The sequence below is a fragment of the Panthera onca genome, chromosome B3, assembly GCF_046562875.1.
Source record: "Panthera onca isolate mPanOnc1 chromosome B3, mPanOnc1 haplotype 2, whole genome shotgun sequence".
Taxonomy (NCBI): domain Eukaryota; kingdom Metazoa; phylum Chordata; class Mammalia; order Carnivora; family Felidae; genus Panthera; species Panthera onca.
This window is the reverse complement of record NC_138344.1, coordinates 99,720,739-99,745,933: the sequence shown is the minus strand read 5'-3', so window position 1 is coordinate 99,745,933 and position 25,195 is coordinate 99,720,739. Positions and strand designations below refer to the sequence as shown.

The following is a 25,195-nucleotide window of genomic DNA, read 5'->3' as shown; positions in this document are numbered from 1 at the left end:
TATTTAGAGTTGAGACAGACCTACACCCACATCATCTGGTCTAACCACTTATTTATGGACGAGAAAACTGGTGCTTGCAATTAAGCCATTAGAACAGTGGGAGGTTGCCTCCTGATGCCTTGCCCATTGTTCCGTCTACCTCAGAGATTTTCTTCATGAACAGCTTGTAATGAGTTATCAGAACTATATTCTTTATTTTGTGACCATTATAGTAAATGTTTTCATCAACAAAAGCAAGAGGCAGAGCCTTTTACTTATTTTTTTTAGCTTCAGGGGAAATGAGGGCTTAATTTTTTTCAGGGTTTTTTTTTTTTTTTTTTTTTTAAGAGAGATCACAGATTGTTGCGGGGGGGGGGGGGGGGCGGCGAGAATCTCAAGCAGGCTCCACGTTCACCACAGAGCCCGACATGGGGCTCAATCCCACAACCCTGGGATCATGACCTGAGCTGAAATCAAGAGCCAGTCGCTCAACTGACGGAGGCACCCAGGCACCCCTGTTTTTTTTTAAGTTTTGAAGCCACGGAAATGGTGCTAGGTATAAATGAAACTTAAATAACTGAACTTGAGAAAGTTTTAAAAACGCAGTAAGTTGTAATCCATCTATTCCCCTTTTCCTTTTAGTATTCTGAGGTAGCCAATAATCTCATTGAAGAATGTGAGCAAGCTGAACGGCTTGGAGCTGTGGATGAATCGCTGAGGTTTGATTTTTTTTTTTTTTTTTGCTTTAGTATTTTATATTTTTTTCTTGTGAAATATTAATTTTAAAAAAATGATAACACTACTTGTTTTCTTCATTTGAAGCGAGGAAACACAGAAGGCTGTGCTTCAGTGGACCAAGCATGATGACTCCTCAGACAGCTTCTGTGAAGCTGATGGTATAACGCTTTTTATCGTGTGCATTTCGTTTCAAATTGTGCCTAAGGAAAGAAAAATCTTTTCAAATGGTTTTTAGAACTCAGTTTCTAAAGTTTGGCAGTGCCTCAAAAAACGAAAGGCAAAATTACCATATGACCTAATAATTCACCTCCTAAGTATATATCGAAAAAGATTAAAGACAGGGGAACAGATACTCGTATGCCCATATTCATGGCAACATTATCCACAGCAGCTAAAAGGTAGAAACGACCCATGTATCCATCAACTAATGAATGGACAAACAGAATATAATAAATATATACAGTGGAATATCATTTGGCCATTAAAGAAAAAAAGTTTGATATGCGTTGCAACATGGATAAACCTTGCAAATACTATGCTAAATGCAATAAGCCAGACACAAAAGGACAACTATCATGATTCCATTTGCATAAAATATTTAGGCAAGTTGATAGAGTAACCAGAGGTTAGAAGCAGGGGAGAACGGAGTGTTATTGTGTAATGGTTATAGAATTTCTGTTGGGGTCATAGAAAAGTTTGGAAACCGTTGGTGGTGATGGTTGCACAACTGTTAAACACGGCTGAAATGTAAGTTTTACGTTATACATGTTTTACCGAAGTTAAAAAAAAAAAAAAAAGCAAAAAACACCTCCGTTTCTGGAAAAAAATTACCTCCTGAGTCTTACAGTTGTGCATATCTAAGTAATATGTATATGTAATTTTTGTAATATACACAGGCATTTGGCATAAATAGCTCAAATGTAGAGATTGCAAAAACCTGCTTTTGTTGCACTGGCCTTGGATTGTTACATATTTACCTTAACGATGGTGTGCGTTACTTTTGGGAAAGAGAAGAATGAACCATGAGTTGCTCTGAGGCATCTGGAGCTGGGCCAGAGTGCTGGTCGTGTTCATATCCAGGAGCCCTAGCACCTGTTGGCACCCTTTCATCAGATTTATGGATTTTCCTATTCTCCTATTCCTAGTATCTTCCTTTTTCTAAGTTGAATGGTTAGCCTGTTAATTGGCTAAACAAAATCAAATCAGACTGAATTTTGATATCCTTCAGTGGTGCTCTTTTGAAGCAGATTAATGATCTTTTGAAAATCTTAGCAAAAAGAGTGGTACAGATCATTTTAATTGTAAGTGAGAGCCGAATCCTGCAATTTCCCCCCAAAAGAGGAAGGCAAAGGGAAAGTACTTATTTTTAACCTGGTGGTTTCACTTTGGAAGAAAAAAAAAAAAAAAGAAACGTATGCTTCCCCTACTGTAAAACATGACCATGTTCTGTCAGATAATATTTATAATCCTGTGTTCACAATTCAAAATCAGAAAACTCTGAAAAATGAGTATTTCCCCCCTAAGTTTAGCACAGACTCATTTAGTGTGAATATTCACCTGTTGCACTACAGAAATATTTTTGGTGTTTGATTAAAAGTTGCTCCCTGGTCCCTGCTGGAGTAATACTACTCAGTATATGTTGTATATACTGTAATACTTTTCTAAAATCTGAAAAGTTCTGAATTCCAAAACACATTTGACCCCAGGGATGTTGGATAAGGAGTTGTGGACTTACACCAAGGTTTAGACTAGTAAACTTAGGGAGATAAAATACTCTCTCAACCCCCTAATTTTACTGTCTTTTTCACAAAGATTCTTTGGCCTGAGTGTTACCGTGTGAGATAAAATTAAGCTTATAACATGCAGCACATTTTTTTAGACCTGCAGTGCTAGAGAACGAACAGTAATACTTTAACTTTGTTTACCATTGTTTTGAGGCTACATGTTTATATTTGTGTAGCAAGGACTGAGAATCAATAATTCATTTGTTATCCGTGGACTTCTGTTATCTTGGATGAATCACTTGTCCATTTATATTTGTTTCTTCTGTTCAAGGAGGGTCAATATTAAAACAAAAAAGGATAGCTTTATAATGAAGAAATTATGTAAATAGTAGGTAGAAGACAAAAGGTGTTTTACACATTTTAATTAGAAATTTGAGCTTTTGTCATCTGGCAAAACATGGTTATTGCAACAATTATTTTTTATTAAAAAGATGAGGCAAGATGAAGTATTTACTGTAAGTAAAATTACCAATCACCTAATGTTTACGTCTAATTAGGCAGAATATGAAAAATTTAATAAATTTCTTGGTGATTAGTTTTCTGTCTTAAAGTACTAGATGCTGAGCCGTTATTTGTATATTTTAAAAATGAGAGTTTTTATGAATTTATTATAATTTGCTATATATACTGTGGCAATACTTTTAGTATTAGTTGAGATGAATAGAAAATCTGTTCCTCAACTAGAGGAGTTCATGCAAATTTTTTTTAATGTTTACTTGGTTAGAGAGAGAGAGCGCGAGTGAGTGTGAGTGGGAGAAGGGCAGAGAGAGAGGGAGAGAGAGAATCTCAAGCAGGCTCCACACCATCATCAGTGCAGAGCCTGATATGGGACTTGAACCCATGAATCATGAGATCATGACCTGAGCTGAAATCAAGAGTCGAACGCTTAACTTGACTGAGCCACCCAGACGCCCCTATGCAAATTTGTTTTTAAGTTTTTATTTCTACTTTTCCTAGTTATGTTAATTGCTACTTCTGCATGAAGTGTCAGTTATTTCTAGATGTTGTCACTGTGCTACTTCTAGAAGCAAAATTTCCTCTAATTTATGTCTCGAGTGTACTGTTAATTAGGATAAAACTAACCAAACTTAGTTTTATTTTTGTTTTTGTCATTGTGTTTTGTTTAAAAATTTTTTTATTTGAGAGAGAGAGAGAGAACAGGAGGGAGGGGCAGAGGGAGAATCTTAAGCTCCATTCTCTACGTGGAGCCCAATGTGGGGCTTGATCCCATGACCCTGGGATCGTGACCTAAGCCGAAATCAAGAGTTGGGCTCTCAACCTTCTGAGCCACCCAGGCACATCTGTCATTGCGTTTTTAAAAAGAAGTAGGTCTGTTGAGAGCTTGATGAACTTCATGCATACGCCTGTGTGCTCCGATTTTGTCATCTACTTTGGCTGCTTTGAGGCATTTTTGCCCACTTCTTCATTATTTGTTCACATTGTTACACCTTATAAATGAATAAGGGGGGATGCCTGGGTGGCTCAGCCTGCTTAGGATTCTCTCTGCCTGTGCCGCTTGCTCTCTCTCTCTCAAAAAAAATAAAACAATATAAATGAATAAGGTGTTGATGTATATTAAATAATTTCCCAAAGCCCCTGGAGAACCAGGGCCATTTTTTGCTTTCAAAGTTATAATACATTATACAAATTTATATGAGAACATATGAGAAACCAATATCCCACCAATTTTTTTTAAGAGAGAGAGAGACAGCCTGTGCGTGCACGTGAGTGGGGGAGGGGCAGAGGGAGAGAGAATCTTTTTTTTTTTTTTAAATTTTTTTTTTTTAACGTTTATTTATTTTTGATACAAAGAGAGACAGAGCATGAACGGGGGAGGGTCAGAGAGAGAGGGAGACACAGAATCTGAAACAGGCTCCAGGCTCTGAGTGGTCAGCACAGAGCCTGACACGGGGCTTGAACTCATGGACCACGAGATCATGACCTGAGCCGAAGTCGGACGCTTAACCGACTGAGCCACCCAGGCGCCCCGAGAGAATCTTAAGCAGGATCCACACTCAGCCCAGAGCCCAACACAGGGCTTGATGTCACAACCATGAGGTCATGATCTGAGCCGAAATCAAGAGTAGGACACTTAACCAACTGAGCCACCCTGGCGTCCCTGCCACCAATTTTTATATGTTTTTCATTAGTGTCTAATTGCTTATCTTTTCATTTTATTAGATAGTCTTTGTACTTAACAATTTTGTTGATTGTATAATGGTCTGTTAAGATATGTCATAATACCACTAGCTAATATGTTTTATATTCTTACTGTTGTTCTAAGCTCTACACATAGAAACTTAAATCACAGTAGTGTATATCATCCCCATTTTATAAATGACGACACCAATGCCTAGAATATATGTAATTTGCCCTGAGTTCCACACTGAATAAGGAGTAGGGACTGGATTCTAACCCACGCACTCTGGCTCCAGAGCCCAGGCTCTGCTCTGTTGGATGTTTCAGTTTGCTTCTGATTTTCCCTTTAATAAATAGTGCTGATGCTAATACCCTGCTTATAATTTTTTGCATGTTTAGGATGATACCTTTGGGACAGCTTTGTAGTGGATCTCAATGGTGCTCGTGTTAAGAAGGAAGTTTTTGGCAACAAGCAGTGTATGGTAGTCATAATCTTCATTTACCTTAGTTACTGATGAATTGCTTGTGGTTAATGTGGGTGGGTGGGGGGGGGTGGAAATACACAGTATATTCTTTGCCTGGATAGCTTATGAGAATTGAACTACCATATTTCTTCAATTCTAAAATTCACGTATTCCTATTTTTCATCATTTTTAAAAGCAGGATGCTTTTGCAACTAGTGAGTACATTTAATGTGGCTGTTTGTTCCTTCTCTCATCTCTCTTGTAAAAGGTTGTTTTTAAAGTCTGGATGCACTGTTACATTTGTAGTGCCTTAGAATCAGTGGAGTACAGTCTATTATACCAGTTTTTTAAGGTAACTGAAGGAAAAGACTTAATGAAACATTTTATTTTACAGATATACAGTCTCCTGATGCCGAATATGTAGATTTGCTCCTTAACCCTGAGCGCTACACGGGTTACAAAGGACCAGATGCTTGGAAGATATGGAATGTCATCTATGAAGAAAACTGTTTTAAGTATGGGTCATTTCATTTAGAAAATCCTGAAAGATACAGTGATTTCTCTAAACAAACAAAATCATAATGACTTTAAATTGCAAATCACATTCACTTTGTTAAAGGATATATTTGGACATAGAAAATACTTATTAATTAATCTAGTTCCCCTCTGGAGAAACATGTGGACATGACTTTCAACAAATATTTTTTTTCTTCTTTAAAAAACAGAATAGTGTTAGACTTTTATGGGAGTACTGTGGACATTTCATACATGTTCCTTCGGTGGATTATAGAATCTCATTTTATAGATGAAATAACCTAGAGCCAGCCAGGTTTATTTCATTTCCCAAGATCAGGTAGTTAGTAATAGAGAATAGATTACTGATTCTCTTTTTGGTACTCTGTATTCGTCTTTTTGTGGCTATAGCTATTTTACCTGCTTTCAAGTTGAAGTTAAATTAATTTCAGAGAATAATTATAATGGGTAACACTTGAACACTCACTGTGTATCAGTTTATTTCTTTTTTTGACTTGAATTTCTCCAGTTTTGAAGTGGAGAGTTTTCATAATTTACTCATCTCTGCCATGTGTTTAATTTAAATTCCCTTGTTTATTATTAGGGATGTTTGACATATTGACTCACTCTAAAGGTGTTTTTTTTTTTCATAGATTTATTTTTAAGTAATCTCTTACCCATCTAGAAGCTCGAACTTACAACCCCAAGATCAAGAGTCACATTCTCAGGGCGCCTGGGTGGCTCAGTCAGTTAAGTGTCTGACTCTTGATCTCAGCTCAGGTCATGATCTCAAGGTTGGTGAGTTCAAGCCCCACATGAGGCTCTGTGATTACATCGTGGAGCCTGCTTGGGATTCTGTCTCTCCTTCTCTCTGCCCCTCCCCTGCTGTGCTCTCTGTCTCTTTCAAAGTAAATAAACTAAAAGAAAGTATTTTTTATTTAAAAAAAAAATTTTTTTTTTAACATTTTTGAGATAGAGAGAGAGCATGAACAGGGGAGAGGCAGAGAGAGAGGGAGACACAGAATCTGAAACAGGTTCCAGGCTCTGAGCTGTGAGCACAGAGCCTGACGCGGGGCTCAAACTCACGGACCGCAAGACCATGACCTGAGCCGAAGTCGGACGCTCAACCGACTGAGCCACCCAGGCGCCCCAAAGAAAGTATTTTTTAAAAAGAGTCACATGCTCTACCAACTGAGCCAGCCAGGTGCCCCTGAAGGTTTATTTTTTATTTAATTTTAATTAATTTTTTATTTAATTAATTTAATTTAATTAATTTTTATTTATTTAATTTTATTTATTTTAACTTACTTTGTTTATTTTTTAAAGGTTATTTATTTTTGAGAGAGAGTGTGAACAAGGGAGGGGCAGAGAGAGGGGGAGACAGAGAATCTCAGGCAGGCTCCACACTGTCAGTGCAGAGCCCAACACTGGGCTTGAACCCATGAACTGTGAGATTATGACCTGAGCTGAAACCAAGAGTTGAACGCTTAACCACCTGAGCCACCCAGGTGCCCCTGAAGGGTATTTTTTTAAATGTGAACTAAAATAGGGGTGCCTAGGTGGCTCAGTCGGTTGAGCGTCTGACTTCGGCTCAGGTCATGATTTCCAGCCCCATATCGGGCTCACTGCTGTCAGCAGAGAGGCTCCTTCGGATTCTGTGTCCCCCTCTTTGTCTGCCACTTCCCAGCTTGCGCTGTCTCTTAAAAACAAATATATCTGAAAAAAAATACCTTTTACTAAAATCATAACAAACTTGGTGGCCACAGAGCAAATTGATGTACCTAAGATTAACTAAGTGGAGGGGCGCCTGGGTGGCGCAGTCGGTTAAGCGTCCGACTTCAGCCAGGTCACGATCTCGCGGTCCGTGAGTTCGAGCCCCGCGTCAGGCTCTGGGCTGATGGCTCGGAGCCTGGAGCCTGTTTCCGATTCTGTGTCTCCCTCTCTCTCTGCCCCTCCCCCGTTCATGCTCTGTCTCTCTCTGTCCCAAAAATAAATAAAAAAAAAAAGTTGAAAAAAAAAAAAAAAAAAAAGATTAACTAAGTGGAAAATAATCTGCCCACACTACTTTTTTCCCCTTTTTATTTGAATGCTTGGGTTGAGTATTTACATTTTTGTTTGTTCGTCTTTCACTTAGGAGTGTGCTTTGTGCCACACTCAAACACACACACATACACATGTGTATATGTATATGAAATGTATATAGAAACATTTATGACTCTAGGAGCAGAGCGTGACTGGTATTTTCTTCCTTTGTTTGAAGAAGTGATTAAGAAATGACTTTCTTCTGGCTGCTACAATGGGAAAAGATCAGAAGCTATTACTGCTAAAACAGATAACAACCACCCTCCCTTAAAGCAATTAGAGAAAACTAAATATTTTATAAGCTCAGTAAAACAGTTTGCTTTTGGATATAGTCATTAAGAAACTCTCTGAGATAATTTCACTTTTATTTAAATAATTGTAACATGATAGGTAACATAATTATATTCTATAATTGAATTCTTTTGTTTCTAGGCCACAGACAATTAAAAGACCTTTAAATCCTTTGGCTTCTAGTCAAGGTGAGTTATTTATTTGCACTGTTATATTATTTATCAGGCAGTGAACTTTGGTTAGAAGGAAGAGGAAGGCCAGGTAAGGGTTGGCAAGAGCGTTTGAGATCATATATTCCTATTTCCATGGAAGTTATGCCTCCCCCTTATAGAGAAATTGGTGTTTAAAATATTTATACTCCAGTAAGAAGTATTTGTGTAATGAAGTTCATGGTATTAGATTATCATAGGATGGAGATTGGGTTAAATATTTATTCTTCTATGCATTTTTATATAACTTCTGTATTTAGTTTTTCACTGTTTTTGCTCATTTTCCAGTTAAATGAATATCCAAAAACATTCTGCCTCAGATCTTTCCCAGAACTTGAAATCATTGTATATATTGGGAGTCTGATTTAAAATTCACGTCTTTATGTTTCATTAACATTTTTCATTTTCTCCATACGCTCAAGGTCTTGCCCAAATGCTGCCTTTTCCGCTCTCCCTGACCCTCCTAACTGGAAGAAACCTCTCTGTCCTCATAAAGTGGTCTTATGCTTTGTTTTTCTTACCATCTTTCCACTGTGCAGCATTATTTTACTATTATGTATCTATTGATCCTACCTAGTACTTCGGACATATGGGGAGTATTTATTGGTTTCATCTCTTAAGAGCCTGACACATAGCAGATGGAGTAGTTTGTTAAATAAATGATTGATGAAAATTGCTGTCCTCATTTAATGGTCTTGTCTACAATCGTGAAGATCATTTGTTCCTTCAGCAAATGATTACCCTCCGTGTACTATGCGCTAGGCACTGTGAAGGTGCAGAGAGGGTATAAAATTGAAACTCAGAAACCTTGCCCAGTCTATAATAGGCAGAATGGTTTGTTGAGTAAACCATTTCAGTGTATGATTTCAGATTTTTTGCTTAGGAAATATATATCCCTGTTCTCTTAACATGTGCTTACTGATGAAATCTTTGATGTGCTTTTAGCAAATGTGTAAGGTTTTCATTTTTAAAATTCATTTGAAAAGCTGCTGATCTCATAGAGTCAATAAACATAAATTTCCTCCTGGAAAGCAATAAGATTGCATCATTCCCTAAATGTTGGCAGACTAGTCTTTCTTAGATTCGAAATGAAAGAACATCTTTAAACAAGGGTTTGGGTTTATATGGAGTCACATATGGTAACTCACTGGAAGCTATTGACTTAATATAAGATGAAATGCAAATTTCTAGGTAAGAGGGGATTCTCACTAGGAATTCACATTATGATCTGATAAATTAATTAACCACCCTCACTTATCTGAAAGATAAGTGGGAATAAGTTAAATGTTCTTCATTAAGGAACTGTTTAGATGATTTATGGTGTATTCATGTAGTAGACTGCAGCTGTTAGAAATGTTGCTGAAAATTTGTATTCATTTGTGTAAGTAGTGACCAATAGCACACTGAGGTATCAAACAGTATGTATATGTATATAGTATATATAATATGTTTTTGTAAAAACATACTTAATATAAAATCTAAATATCTATTTGCAAAGAAAAAGGACATTTACCAAAATGTAAACAGTATTTATATAGGGCGGAGGGAGTTATGAGTGACATTTTTTATTCCATCTGTGTCCTCCTTTTTTTAAAAAAATATATGTATTTGCAATGAGCATATGTTATTTTAATAATCCAACAATGATGGCATTGAATCAGCGTGGGCAAACGAAGACAGGTTTTTAATAGTAACTGAACAGTTGCTTACAAACCGCTGAACTGTGCCTCATTTGAATCATAACACATAGTCTTTAAAAATATTCCTGAATAAGGTAAAGATTCACAATGTCAGTCTGGAGGTTTCAAAGCAAGAACACAAATCTTTAGCAGAAACTGTGTTACAGATTTAGGATAAATAAACGTGGAAAAAGGCTCTGCCAACCAAATAACCGTTAAGTCCTTAAGATACTTGAGAGTGCTCTCAGATGATAGATTAGATTTTTCTCTCCTGTCAGCCCATATTAAATCTTGTACAAGCTAAAACCACTCCTTATCCAGGCTCTTGGAGATGATGCCCTTGAGGCAAATCAGGCGTAATTCCTATTATGCCTAGATACTAGATAGAGTTGCTCTCACAAGTGTCTTACTGTCAGATTTTGCTTAGGCGGGTGAACTGATGGACTAAAACTAACCATTATTCAGAGTCTTATTTTTATGGAAGTATAGCATTTTAAAGTGACATCTGGAAGGAGTTTACAATAATAAACATTTTGCTTTGTTTTTCAGGAAAAAGTGAAGGTAAATATAATTTCTTTATCATATGTTATATATATGTTTGCAGATACATTCAGATGTTTATTTGGCAAACTTTTCTTCCTACTCTGAGACTCATGTCTAAGATTCCGGAGGTGAAAGCACAGATTAAGAGAAAATTGACTGTGCCTGGGATCAGGCAGTAGAGACAACCTGCCTCAGCCTCTCATAATTCACTTGTGCATTTTACCTATTGCACATGGAAGCTAGGCATTCCTCCCGACCCCTATCAGGGAAAACTCCCTCTCCTTTACTCCTCGAGCAGAACTCTAGGATCCGCTGGGCCCGTATCAGAAGCTTCTAATGCCATCATGGGGACCCTGCCCTCATGACCTCAGTTAATCTAATCACCTCCCAAATCCTCTCCCTCCAAATACCATCACATTGGGAGTTAGGGCTTCAACATACGAATTTTAGGGGGGACATATTCATCTATAACAGCCTAAATTTCTGGATCAAAAGTTATAGACATTTTAGGCTTCTCATACGTATCACCAGATTGCATTTTGTCATTGAAAGGATGTGCTAATTTACATCCCTTCCAATCAATGTGCAGCTAGTTTCACCTGATCCTTTTCAAGTGACAATTGAGTATTGTCATATTTTTATCTTTGCTATTAAAAGTGGTATATCTATAGTTTTAATTTGCATTTTTATTACTAGTGAAATTGAGTAATTTTTATCTGTTATTACCATTTGTAGTTTATCCTTTGTGAATTTTCTACTATTATTTGCCTGCTTTAAATAGGCACTCTAGCATTTTTATTTAGTTTATGAGCTTTTTATGTATTTAAGATATTATCCCTTTGTTATATTTGTAACATACATTCTACCTACTTAGTTGTTTGCCTTTTACTTTTGCTTGTAAGGCTTTCTGACAAATAGATGTTTTAAGTTTTTAGATAGTCTAATTTATTGCATACTTGTCATTCCTTCTATTACTTTTATGCTTGTTTAGTTCATTTTTAATATAAATACAAGGAACTTTAGTCAAAAGAACTGTATAGTACAACGTTTGCCATCTGTAGTAAATGGCATGCTTAGAATCTTTACCTAGTTATAAAAATTATACCCGTGCCTTTTTATGTTATTTCAAATAAACATTTTCATGTATTGTCATGCTCCATGTTCTTACCATTTTAAATAGTTTTATATTATTCTACCATGTTACCTAGTTATATAGTATTCTGTCGTGTTAATTTAGCCATTATTGTACATTTTGATTATTTCAGGTTTTAAAAGTTACATGTAATCATTGTACAAATTATTGACTCCTTCATCATTTGAGTTATTTCTTTAGAACATAATTCTAAAAGCAGAATTACCACGTCTAAGTATAGGAACAGTGATCTGATTGGGTCATAGAATATAAGCGATATTTGGTATTATAACATTTCCATGTATTGCTTCTTTGATATACTGAATGGCATAAAATGGCATAAACTGAATGCAAATAATACACTACCAATTCTATTTCATAAATTCTATTTACTTTCAAATTTAGAAAAGCATAAGAGTTATTAATTTTCATAGCATCACCTGTGTTCTGACCTCACGTAAAACATTTTACCTGGAAAGTTATGAGACCTGGGCTACCTAAGGCAATGCTGACTCCTTTTAAAGACTGGGCAAGAGTGGGTACCTGGGTGGCTTAACCCTTAGCATCCAACTCTTTTTTTCTTTTCTTTACTTTTTTTTTTTTAAGGTTTATTTATTTTTGAGAGAGAAAAAGAGAGGGAGGCAGAGGAAGGGAGACACAGAATCCAAAGCAGGCTCTAGGCTCCAAGCTTTCTGCACAGAGCCCAACGTGGGGCTTGAATAACCAACTGAGCCACGCAGGCACCCCTAAGCATCCAACTCTTAATCTCACCTCAGGTCTTGAGACCACAGTTGTGAGTTCAAGCCCCATGTTGGGCTCTGCACTCGGCAGGAAGCCTATTTAAAAAAAAAAAAAAGAAAAGAAAAGAAATAAAGACTGAGCAAGAGAATGGTATTTAATTGAATCCACACCAAGAACTTCTCTCCTTTCTTTGGAGAAATTGCAAATAAAAATTTGACCTTTTGTTAATTCTTAAATCACTGTTTGGCACAAATTTGCTATTATATATTGAAAAACTTACATTTTGGCATTTTTACAGCTTTGTGACTTATTTTCTTTCAATTTCAGAGAACACTTTTTACAGCTGGCTAGAAGGTAATTGGAAACTTTTAAGCAAATTTAAATGTTAAAAATGTTTTTCATTTTTAAAGACATATGAAATTAATTTTATAATGGTACAAGTTTCACATATGAAGTTTCTCTTACTAAATTACTATTTTTAGGCCTCTGTGTAGAAAAAAGAGCATTCTACAGACTTATATCTGGCCTACATGCAAGCATTAATGTGCATTTGAGTGCACGATATCTTCTACAAGGTATGTGACATTCAATGCTATTTATTTTACCACATTTATTTTCAGATATTCTTAAAATGTTTTGGTATTTACCTTAATGGGAAAAAGTTGACCCTATTGAATATTAGGCAGTAAAAATTCATTCTTAACTGGTAGTAATCAGGAATGTAGGAACTGTATTATAAGGACATGTTCAGCATGATCAGAGCTCTCTTTACCTTCTTTTAAGAAACTGCTCAAAATTGTACACATCACTTTGGAAATATTCTTTTGTTACGGGAGTTAAAATAGCTCCTAAAAGTACAGTTTGTTATTCATTAGATATTACTGTATTAAAACCCTTTTATTTGTGTGCCAGCTTTAGGCCTGGAGTTTAATGGGTAAAAGCATTTCCCATTTCTCTTTATGTTTTAAAAGTGCTGTTGCAAAACAAGACCACGGTTGATTTTCATCAGCAACCTATTTCTTCTGGAATTTAAAGTAGCTCTGTGTCTCAGGAGCAAAATATAGTAACTATAATTTTAAATAGGGCTTCAAACTTATTAGTAATTTTGGATAGTCATGTTTAAATTGTGTATTTTGGTTTTATAAATATGTTTATATTCAAAAATTTGATTTTTGTGAAACCGTATCTCTCAGTACAGCAGTGAATTTATTTTTCTTTTAAGGATGGATCCTAGAAGATAAAATATTAATGTAGAACTATTAAAATTTAAATTACAAAAGCACGTTTCATTGTTATATATTTTAAAATACAAAACGAAACTAACTTCTGTAGGCATAAATAACCCAATGTAAGTAAACTGAAAGTTAATTTTAAAATTCAGATTTTAATATTTATTTAATTTTTCTTTGTTCTTAGAAACGTGGTTGGAAAAGAAATGGGGACACAACATTACAGAATTTCAGCAGCGGTTTGATGGAATTTTGACTGAAGGAGAAGGTCCAAGAAGGCTTAAGAATTTGTATTTTCTCTACTTAATAGAATTAAGGGCTTTATCTAAAGTGGTACCATTCTTTGAGCGCCCAGATTTTCAACTCTTCACTGGAAATAAAGTTCAGGATGCAGAAAACAAAATGTTACTTCTGGAAATACTTCATGAAATCAAGTAAATTGCATATTACAACTTGTACAACTTAAAATATTAATAGAAGAGTGACAGGCGGTATCCAAAGTTCAATTCTTGAACATTGAATTTAAAGAAGGGAAAATTATTAAAAAAAAATAATTAGAAGTTAATTTTGCACATAGGTCTTTTAGAATTGCATTTTGTTTTTGTTTTGACTTAGGTACTATAAGCCACAAGTTTTTAAAGAATTATTCTGGTAGTACTTGATACCTACATTATGTTCATATTCGGTTGAACACACTGGGTTTGGGGCCAAACTTCTATTTTATGTAGTTGTTTTAGATTTGTGGATAAGAATTTGTTTTGGGGCAAGAGTGTTGATTTTACTGTATTTTCTTTTCTTTAAAAAAAAAACAAAACATTTTTTTTTAACGTTTATTTATTTTTTGAGGGAGAGAAATAGAGTGCAGCTGGGGAGGGGCAGAGAGAGCAGCAGACACAGAATCCAAAGCAGGCTCCAGGCTCTGAGCTGTCAGCACAGAGTCCAATGCAGGGCTTGAACTCACTAACCGTGAGATCATGACCCGAGCTGAAGTCGGAGCTCAACCTACTGAGCCACCCAGGCGCCCTTATATTTTCTACTCTATTTAATTATATTATTCATCACCGACCTGTGAAATGTTGTATTAGCGGGACTTTTAATATTTTATAATACCTGAAAATGAATCTTCTCTGTTTTGAAATGCAGGTCATTTCCTTTGCATTTTGATGAGAATTCCTTTTTTGCTGGGGATAAAAAAGAAGCAAACAAACTAAAGGTAATGATTTTATACTTTAACTTAATTTTTAGTTTCAAACTCTTATGCAGGTATGAATATAAGCCCATGTTTTTATAATTAACAATAAATCTTATTATATAAATATGAAATTATATGAAAAGCCAGAGTCATAAACTTTCTTTTCCTCGAAAAAAGGAAGTCCAAATGCATGTCAGCTTAATATCTAGTTTGTGTTGTGTTCAAAGTTAACGACTGAAATCTGTGTGTCACTGCACACTTTACAGATGGCTTTCACATTGATGGTCTCGTAGCAAATAGAACTTGTAAATTAAGGGAGAGGAATCTAGAGCATGAATGACAATATTAGTCTGTCTTTCTGAAAGTGGTTTTGGTTAAATTACAAAGATCCTCTTTAGGGAGAGAGGGCACAGTGTTTGTCATTTATCTCATTCAGCAGGAATTAAAGATATTTAGGAAAGCCAGCATGTAGCCATGGGAAGAAAAGACATGATACCCTACAAAATGAGGATTGTCTCTTAATAGGGGTATAAGCTCAGGCAAAGACCATTTTTGTGTATTTTTGCATCAAAATCCTACAAATATAAAATATTACTAGGAAGATTTATTAAACACTCACTATATGTAAAATAGGATTCTTTCATTAAAGGAAGGGACAGCTTCTACCGTCAGCAGACTCCAGTTTATTTGGGGACTCAAGTAAAATTATGTTACTGTTCTTTGTTACAAAACTATAAGTAAGGAAAGGCAGGTGGCCCTCGGGAGCTCTGGGCTTGATCTGATTTTTTTCAGAATATTTATGGCAATATTCCTCTGTTTTGTTATTCTTTGTTTCTTTCTATAGGGAAAGAACCTGATTTTATGCAGTTTGCAAACACAATACTTTTTGCACTCTTTTTTTTTTTTTTTTTTGCTATGAAATAATAGTTATTTTTGACCTCCCATCTACCTCCTACTGAAAGCATTCTTGCTAGAAATACATACTTCAGTGCTTATATAACCTCCCAGGCAGCTTCCAGGAACTTAAAAGTGAGGGGGAAGATACTGTAAAAAGACTTTTTTCTACTATTTTCACTGTCATCCTTATTTTTAGTATACTTGCTGTTTTATAGGAGCTTGTTTTGCATCAACTCTTTTTATATTGTGCAGATTAGAAATATTTCTCATAATGTTTTAATTTTATCAAAACTCTGAAACACTCAGTTTTTTGTTTTTTTTTTTTCAAGTTTAATGACATCTTTGACTATCCATCAAGGTTCGTCTCAGGATCCATATAAATGCAGTCTCCCAGAGTTCTATCTCCGGCTTGGAGATGTCCAATGTGGATCAGCCCTTGTGACTGTGGGACAGGTTGAGCCAAAGGAGCCCTGGCCTTTTGGTTTCAGGACGATTTGGACATGCTAAGCCCTAGGGCCTTGGCAGCGGGGTCCGCCCAAGACCTGTTTGGAGGATGGGCCAGATGTAGGGGTGGGGAGCTGGCCTCCTTGCTGGGCCTGGGGAAATGAAGAAACACATCTCCATGCCACATTGGTCTCGCTCCCATTGTGGAAATATTGAACGTACTTTGGTCATGGCTGTAGCCATTCCCTCTCCCTGACTATGTGTCTGACTCTGCCTTCATTGACACTTAGGAGTCATGGAGCTGGCATCCACTCAGTGGGCTCCTAAGGATGGGGGAACACTCATCTTTGATGTCCTATGGAGTTTAATAGGATTTTTTCAGAATTCAGATTTCTGAATTCTTTTATAATAAAGAAGTAAAAAAACAAGAAAATTTGTTAATATCAGAGAGTTTACTTTCTTAAAGTAGTTTATGGTGAACACAATGGATTTGAACAGTCACATTAAGTTTTATTTTTTATAATTAATATAGGGTGTTATATTAGTTTCGGGTATGTATAAATTCATTTTAAACTCTCACCTTGGGCGCCTGGGCGATTCAATTGGTTAAACATCTGAGTTCGGCTCAGGTCATGATCTCATGGTTTGTGAGTTCAAGTCCCACATCAGGTGAGCTCAAGCCCCGCTTGGGGTGAGCCATGCTTCTCTGTCTCTCTCTCTCTGCCCTTCATGGGATTCTCTCTCTCACTCTCTCTTTCTCTCCCTCCCTCCCTCTCTCTGCCCCTTGCTCACTTGTGCCCCTTCTCTCTCAAAAAAAATCTCATCTGCTTTATACTCTGTCAATGTATGGTTAGACATAGAAGACTGCATGAAAGAATTGTTTAGTGTTCAACTCAAAATAGAGTAGGATCTCACTTGAAGGCTTTTAAAACATTTAAGGATTGGGTGAGAATTGTGTTTTGGTCAGTTGGTTTCACTGAATATAAATTACGGTATGTAACCACAGCATGTTTGTTCATTCTACGCACTGACTATAATTTTAAGTACTGACCTAAAAGCTGTATACATAAACAAGGAGAATCTATAAGTGATTTAGGTTCTGGTTATTTTAAGGATCATAAATTCTCCTAATCCAAGATAACTTTGGAATATATTTAGGTTATTGGACATTGATATTTGTGAAGTCACAGATATTTTCTCCTGGTCTGATGTAGTAAATTCCTAGCTTATTAATTTGGTTCTGGCATATTAAATTCACATAAGCAATTGTGCTTTGCTTTAATTTTGCAATGTTATTTTGGCTGTTGTAAGCAATCATGCTTACTCTCTGTGTATGCCATACAAAGATTTACTCAAGAGCTGCCATATTCAAGTATATGAATTAACAAACATAGATCCAGATCCAGATAAATCCAGAATTTAGGTGTCTACAAAAGCAAGCACAGTCTTTTAGAACAGAGGCTTCCAACCTTTCCAACTATGTGAGTCCCTAAAGTCAAAAACTTTAAGCTCTCCCTATGAGACTAGTATTTTTTGTGTCTATAGATTATGACAATATAATTACCAAAAGGCTAAAATACATTTGGTAACACTTTTTAGGTAAAAGTTGTGTTTTATTGATCATAGTATTTATATTCATTTGGAAATTTATAGTGCATACATGAGAGCTATTCTGTATGTAGGCAATGCTTGTCTACATATGGATTTTGTAGGCCCTTGTAATTATTGAACCCTTCAGAGGTCAGCACTTCATAGGATGGGGACATCTGCTTTAGAGCAATTTTACTATGCTGTTATTGTTAAAAGTGTGATTAAAAAAAAATTTTTTTTAATGTTTTTATTTATTTTTGAGAGAGAGAAAGAGACAGAGTGCAAGCTAGGGAGGGGCAGAGAGAGAGGGAGACACAAAATCCGAAGCAGGCTCCAGGCTCTGAGCTGTGAGCACAGAGCCTGACGTGGGGCTCAAACCCACAAACCGTGTGATCATGACCTCAGCTGAAGTCAGACGCTTAACCGACTGAGCCACCCAGGCGCCCGAAGTGTGATTTTTCTTTAATTCAAGGTTAAAACACAAGTTTAAAGGAAATCTTAAATCACCAAAATTTACTTAGAGTAACATTACTGGGTAAATATTTTTAAAAAGTAGGTTTAAAATTCAGATTACCTCTTACTGAACTCAGTGCAAAAGGTACAGAAACAGATGTAGAATATTGTTAACAAATGGTAATATTATTGACTTGGGCTTTATACTAAATTAATACAAAATTTATATTAATAAAGATACAAGATCTGGGATCCTAGAAAAAAATCTTTTGTACATTACACCTACTTCAAAGTCTCAAGCTGAATAAAGCATCTAGGGAAGAAGTATCCTCAGGATGAATTGTGAATACACTTTGAAAGTGGGTTCCAGTCTTTGCTGATTTATTCCCATTTTAAAGTCATTGGTCCTGTTCTCTTCTGGTTTTGCCCAGTATGTGGTTTGTCACATTTAAAAATAGAGAAGTGCTACACACTCCTCAAATTGTGGGCTGATTGGTACAATGGATATTCAGTCAGAAATGTACGTCAAATTTCCTGCTTAAAGCTTGGGATTCCAGTACAAGTCCAGGACAGAGGAGTCACTTGGCAAATTAATAATTTCCATTGGAGTAAAAGTAGGATGTGTTCTTGGTTTCCTGTCTTTTTTTACTTATTCCTTAAGGACATATACTACTTTTGGATGATCTGGATTAATTTTGTCCTATTATAAACAATGTAATACCTTAGTGTTATAGAATATATACCTACATATTAAAAGTATAAAACCAAAAAGGGAACAATAAACATCAAATTCAGAATAATTATAGAGAGTAGGATACAGGACTTTGGAGGCATACATAGAGGTTTCTGTGGTAATTGTGATAGTTTCTTTTAAAGATTGGTGACATATACCTCGATGTTCACTATATTCTGCATATTTCTGTATGATAATATTAATTATAAATATATTTAAAAATAAAAATATGGTAAAATATTATTAACAATAAAATATCTGATTGTTTTACCTAATTAATACTGGAAAGCAAAGCTTTAACTTTTATGAAGCCAAATTTTGAAATTTCTCCCTCCCTCTCTCTTTCTTTTTTTTTTTTTTTTTAAGTTTATTTATTTATTTATTTTTGAGAGAGAGCAAGAGATAGAAAGGGAGAGAGCTTGAGCGAGGGAAGGGCAGAGAGAGAGGGAAAGAGAGAGAATCCCAGGCAGGGGCTAGAACTCACAAACTGCCAGATCATGATCTGAGCCAAAACCAACAAGAGTCGGATATTAACCAAGTGAACCACCCAGGTGCCCCTTTTTTTTCTTTCTTGGTAAATGATGCCATTCTACCCCTGTCCCCCTTCTTCTGATATTTACATATAGTTAATAATCACATAAAGCAAAACATCTCAACTCAGTTACCTTTTTGTATATTTGCAGATAGTTTAGTTTCTGAGTCAGGCAGGCCAGGGGTCTTTGTTTGCTGTTTCCTACACATGGGAGTTTAGGCAACCTAACCTCTCTGAACCTTGTTTTTTTAATTCACGTAGATTATAATAACGTTTACTTTTGGATTTGCGGGGAAGTTAAAATGAAATTGTGTATGTAGATTCTGGTACGCAGGGGTACTCAGTGAATGTGGATTTTAATTCTCTTCCCCTTTTTCAATCCCCTTTAGTCCCCTGCACAGTGCTGGACACATAGAAGGCACTCAGAAAACACTTAGTGTTTGATTATATGCTAAATATAAATAAAATCTCGTTAAATTGTTTTCAGGAGGACTTTCGACTGCATTTTAGAAATATTTCAAGAATCATGGATTGTGTTGGTTGTTTTAAGTGTCGACTGTGGGGAAAGCTTCAGGTAAGTAAATCTAGCTCAATCTTATTTTTCATTTATTCTCTACCCAAAGAATTTTCTGACTTTTTTTTTTCTTATTTCTATTATAGATACAGGGTTTGGGGACTGCTCTGAAGATTTTGTTTTCTGAGAAACTGATAGCAAATATGCCAGAAAGTGGGCCCAGCTATGAATTCCATCTAACCCGACAAGAAATAGTATCATTATTTAATGCATTTGGAAGGTTAGTTTGAATGTACTTAAATTGTTTCTGTTAGCCAAGTAAATCTAGTGCAACACATACACTCTCAGATAAAACGGGTAAGGAATATCCTTTTTAGTGAAATTTTTTCACTACAGAATTCTGTGATCTTATGAAATGTAGGCACACACAATCATTAGATGATATTCTTTACTTTCGTCTATTGATTTTTATAATTATGATTAATTTATTGATTAGAATTCAGTATTCACATAAAATTTTACTGAATTTGTGTATATTTTTCTAATTATTTAAAAGTAGTTTTTGTGCTGCCCACATATTTTTTGAAGGTCCTGGAAAAAATCATGTTGTTCAAAATAGGTATATGTATACAATTTCTTTGTGGATTCACCATTATGTGAAAAGGTTAATAATTCTTTAAAAATAATTTTTATAAAATGATTGGAAGATAAACTTGAAATAAGGAACTTACATTATACTTTATACATTATAATGTATACATTATACATCTATACTTTATGTATAGATGCATTTCCTGCTGACTACTGTTTGTAGAGATTGCAGAGATTTATACAAACAACATTTTCTAAGGATGACATTTCTTCACTTTAAAAAAAATATGATTTAATATTTTGGGTTTGAAATAATTGACCTTCAAAATTATTCTCTGGTACACAGAAACTTAACATTTTAGTTCATTGAGAATTATGGTACTTTTTTCATGGTGGAGAGCAGAATAAAATACACTTCAAAATAATAATCAAACTTTTATAAAAAGTAGTGAAAACAATTTGGTCACATATTTACTATTGTCACTCTTTGTAGTCCAAAAGCTTTGATTCTTTGTGTATTTACTAAATATGGAATATTGATGAGTTTCACTATTCATATACTTATGCATATTTAAACTACATATTTTAATGCTTATGTAATTTATACTTATGTACTTTAAATGCTAAGCATGTGACTATACTGATGAATACTTTAAATATCTAAGTATTTTAGTGTTTATGTACTTTATAATTCTGTATTTTAAACCTTTAATACTAAGTTTTCAATACTTAAAAATAACTAATTTCAGGGCAATATTATCTTAGTTCTACCACATCAAATTAAGAACTCAAGTACGTCAAAATTGACTACGTGGTTTATACATCTTTAAATTTACTGAAATAAATTACTTGAAAATTTTTCTGTGCTCTAAAAAATGCAGAGTTGAATAACAGAAAAGATATCTATGATCGTTTCTGAGTGAAATTTTTTTGTTTGTTTACAGAATTTCCACAAGTGTGAAAGAATTAGAAAACTTCAGGAATTTGTTACAAAATATTCATTAAAGAAAACAGAAAACAAGTTGAAATGTGCCTGTTTCTGGACTATGAAGGCCAAAGAGTGGAATTTCATTCAGAGGCATATGAGCAATGACATTCTTAAGCCAAACATTTTATATAAAGCTGCTTTTGTAAAAGGAGAATTATATTGTTTTAAGTAGACAATTTTTTTTTAATTGTGTTAAGTCTATGTACAATATTATTGTGAGTAAAAGTAATACTTTGTTGATGTGGTAAAAATTTTAAAGTTTAACATTGAATAAAATGAGGATTATCAAATTCATATATGTTAAAACTAAGTAAATGTTGTAAGTCTCTCAAGAATTTTGTGTTAAGAAGATGTAATATAAATAAAGCTATGGTCGGTGTGTTGACCGCTTTATAGGAAAATGCTGAGGAGGCTCATGAATAATCCATAATTAACAGCCTAAAATTTTTCAGTACATTGAGGGTTACCAGCTTTAGTGAAAAAAAAAAAAAATACAGAATGCCCAGTTAAATTTGACTTTCAGGTAAAAAATGAATAATGTTTTAAGGTAAGCTTGCTTTAGGCAGTATTTGGGACATACTTACACCAAAAATTATTTCCTGTTTAAAATTCAGATTTAACTGGGAATCCTGTGTTTTATCTGGCAACCCAAAAAGTACATTGGTATGAAGTAAATCTGTTTTAGAATTATATTGCTATTTTGATTGGCTCGTTTTGGTGTCTAGAAAGATATAATACCAACTCAAAGACTTAAGGGATTTCTAAACATTGTGAAAAGTTGAATAGATTTATATATTTATTCTCCTAATACTTTACCTAGTGCTGAATAAAATTTGGGGGAAACTCTTTATTTTTATATGATTTCAAATTTACAGAAAAGTTTCCAGGATAGTACAAAGAACTCTTTTACCCAGATTCACGAATCGTTCACACTTGCTTCATCTTTCATGCTCTCTCTGTATATATACAGACATATACTGTTTTTTCCTAAATCATTTGCAAGTCCGTTTCAGGCATCATGCCCTTTGAGCCTTATAAATACTTCAGTGTGTAATACTGAATAATTTTTTTAAATGATTTTTTCAGGAAAAAATAAAAGTGGAACTATCATACGGTAAGCCTTAGAATAAGGAATCATTTTGAGTTCCACTGTAAAGTTCTTTTTGAGTTTGTTGCCCTTTTAATGCCTGATATGTATAGTCATAGGGCGTATAATTTTTTTTGTACGTGAGGTTCATTTCCTTTTTCTCCCTAAAACTTAACCAATTTCGGGAGCTTTTCATTAGTGGCAGTCCTTCAATGATAAAAATATTTGAAGAAGTATAAGAATTTTGATCACATGGTAATTGTGAATGAAAAAAACTATACCTCAAAAGGATGTGCCCTCTATGCGTTTTAGCAGGTGTATCATGTTGAGATGTCACATTATTAATAAAGCAGGATTTATTTATATAATGGTTTAGAAATATCATTTTATACTGCTGTATACTTTTTCTTTTCTGTGCCCTTTCTAAAGCCTGGCGTAGTGCCAAGCACGTAGTAAGCACATAGTGGGTGCCCAATACATATTTGTTGAATGAATGTATGAATTTGTATTCAGTATATTTTAAATGAATAATCACAGAGCTAAGTTTAACAATATGTCATATTTTCTTCCCACCCCTCATTTGAATAAGGCAGGAAAAGAAAGACATTTACTAATTAAGTCAATATTCTTGGAGACTCAAAGGAGTATGGAGTAAGTGCCATGTGTAAAAGTTTAAAGGACATTTGTAGTATCTGAACATGTGGAAGATGGGTTTAAATGGTAATTTTGTCTGTATGCTGCTCAAACTTTCATGTCCTGCCCCTGCCCTCTTTTAAAGTCAGTTGTTTTGAAAGAGTATTCCCATCATCACTTTGTCACCTCCCACTTGCTCCATAACCAAAATCTTGCTTTTGGCTCTGTTGTTCCTAACAATTGCTTCTTTTGAAGTCAAAAATTCAAATTATAAATTCACAGTTCAGTTCACAAGCCATTTGACTTTTGTTTTCCTGCATTTGACACTGTTGGCAGTCCCAGGGTTCCTTTTCTCCCCAGGGTTTCTTATATTTCACTCCTGGATACTTCCCTTTGTAGCTTCTTTTCATTAATGCCTTAAATGTTATTCCTCTGACTTTCATTCTTGCCCTTAATCACCACCACTTTTCACTCTTGAGTAATTCTGATTCAATGATTTCTAAATCCTGATTATTAGTCCACACCTGTCAATCCATCTGTTTACTACATGTCTTTACTGTTGTTCCACAGATGCTTGTATATCTTAATCACTCTCCTCCCAAATCGATTCTTATGCCCGTGTTCCTTACTCTGGCTAATTTCAGAACCATCATCATCTTAATTCTCTAGGCTCACTCCTCTCCATCTTCCCCTGTCCAGTCGGTGTCTAAGCGCTGTGGAGTTTATCTCCATTTCTCTGTCTTTCCCTTTTGTTTGCTCTAACCTAGAGCACTACACTAACCTGTCTCCTTATTCTCAGCCTGTCTCCCCTCATGTGCCCCACCATGCTGCCACAGCAGGCTTTCTAGAAGCACTCTAACAAGGTCCTCTGATGTGTCTCCAGTGCCACCCCAGCCCCCATGCTCTGATAAAACACTTAATTCTTCAAATGTGCCAGGATCAGGTCTCCACACCTTGATGCGTGCTGTTCTTTTTGCATCAGGTGCTCTAGCCATCCTTCCCCACCTGGGAAATTCCCGTGTCTCCCTGGAGGCCAGCAGAGAGCCCGTCTCTGTGAAATCTTCCTTATTTCACCCAAGGAGGATCGTCTAATTTCCTCTTAAATGTCACCACTGTAATTACAACCTACCTCTACTGTGTCACTTATTGTACTGTATTTTTTTTTAAGCCTCCTTTACTAGAATGTGAGCTCCTTAAGGGCAGGAAAAGGAACTTTATCCATTTTTGCATCTCCATAGCATAGTTTTTGGCATATGAACCCTTAATAAATGTTTGTTGAATAAATTGCTTTTAAAATGACTTTATTGCATTAGAGGTCATACCTTCACTCCAAATATTCTTTACAACAAGAGTTAATAGATTCCCAAGGATTTGTGGACTTCAGGGGGGGTGGCCAGTAAATCTCCTGAAATTGCATTCAAAATTTGGTGTGGTTTTGGCAAATTATAAAGGGATTCTATTATGGAAAAAATAGTAAGAACTCTTCTTTTAGGGGGAAAAGGCAACATCACTGAAGAATTTCTCAAGTAATCAATGACTAGCTGCCCAAGATTACAGGCTAGATAAATTTATTCCTGTTTAAAATTCAAAGAGAAAGAGGTGTTGGAAGTCATGTCATACAAAAAAATTTTTTTAAGCATTGTACTTTTTTAAAAATCAGTTTTGTTGATGTTTATTTTTGAGAAAGACAACGTGAGTGGGGTAGGGGCAGAAAGAGAGGGAGACAGAAGCTGAAGCAGGCTCCAGGCTCGGAGCTGTCAGCACAGAACCCCACACAGGGCTCCAACTCACAAACTGTGAGATCATGACCTGAGCCGAAGTTGGATGCTTAACCGACCGAGCCACCTAGGCGCCCCTTACAAAGATTTTTCTTAAATATTTGAATAAACATACTATCACAATCATATTGCTATTTTTAAATAAAGTGTGTGCCAGTTCATGTCAAATTAGTGTACAATATTAAGAGACACGATGTCCAGATATAAATATAAGCTCACGAAAAGCAAACTTCATCTGTA

General features: G+C 35.3%; 1 protein-coding gene across 1 annotated transcript in view; it reads left to right on the top strand.

The window, feature by feature from the left end:
* ERO1A (endoplasmic reticulum oxidoreductase 1 alpha) overlaps positions 1 to 24,476 on the top strand; it is a 46,294-nt gene extending 21,818 nt beyond the window's left edge. The window contains exons 5-15 of the mRNA XM_060619855.3: positions 622 to 698; positions 802 to 875; positions 5,499 to 5,619; positions 8,132 to 8,178; positions 12,622 to 12,648; positions 12,777 to 12,869; positions 13,711 to 13,957; positions 14,667 to 14,736; positions 19,852 to 19,938; positions 20,025 to 20,158; positions 21,414 to 24,476. Coding sequence (XP_060475838.3) covers positions 622 to 698; positions 802 to 875; positions 5,499 to 5,619; positions 8,132 to 8,178; positions 12,622 to 12,648; positions 12,777 to 12,869; positions 13,711 to 13,957; positions 14,667 to 14,736; positions 19,852 to 19,938; positions 20,025 to 20,158; positions 21,414 to 21,474 — 1,038 coding nt within the window. The 3' untranslated portion in view covers positions 21,475 to 24,476. The remainder of the gene's footprint in view (positions 1 to 621; positions 699 to 801; positions 876 to 5,498; positions 5,620 to 8,131; positions 8,179 to 12,621; positions 12,649 to 12,776; positions 12,870 to 13,710; positions 13,958 to 14,666; positions 14,737 to 19,851; positions 19,939 to 20,024; positions 20,159 to 21,413) is intronic.
* Positions 24,477 to 25,195: the final 719 nt, after the last annotated feature.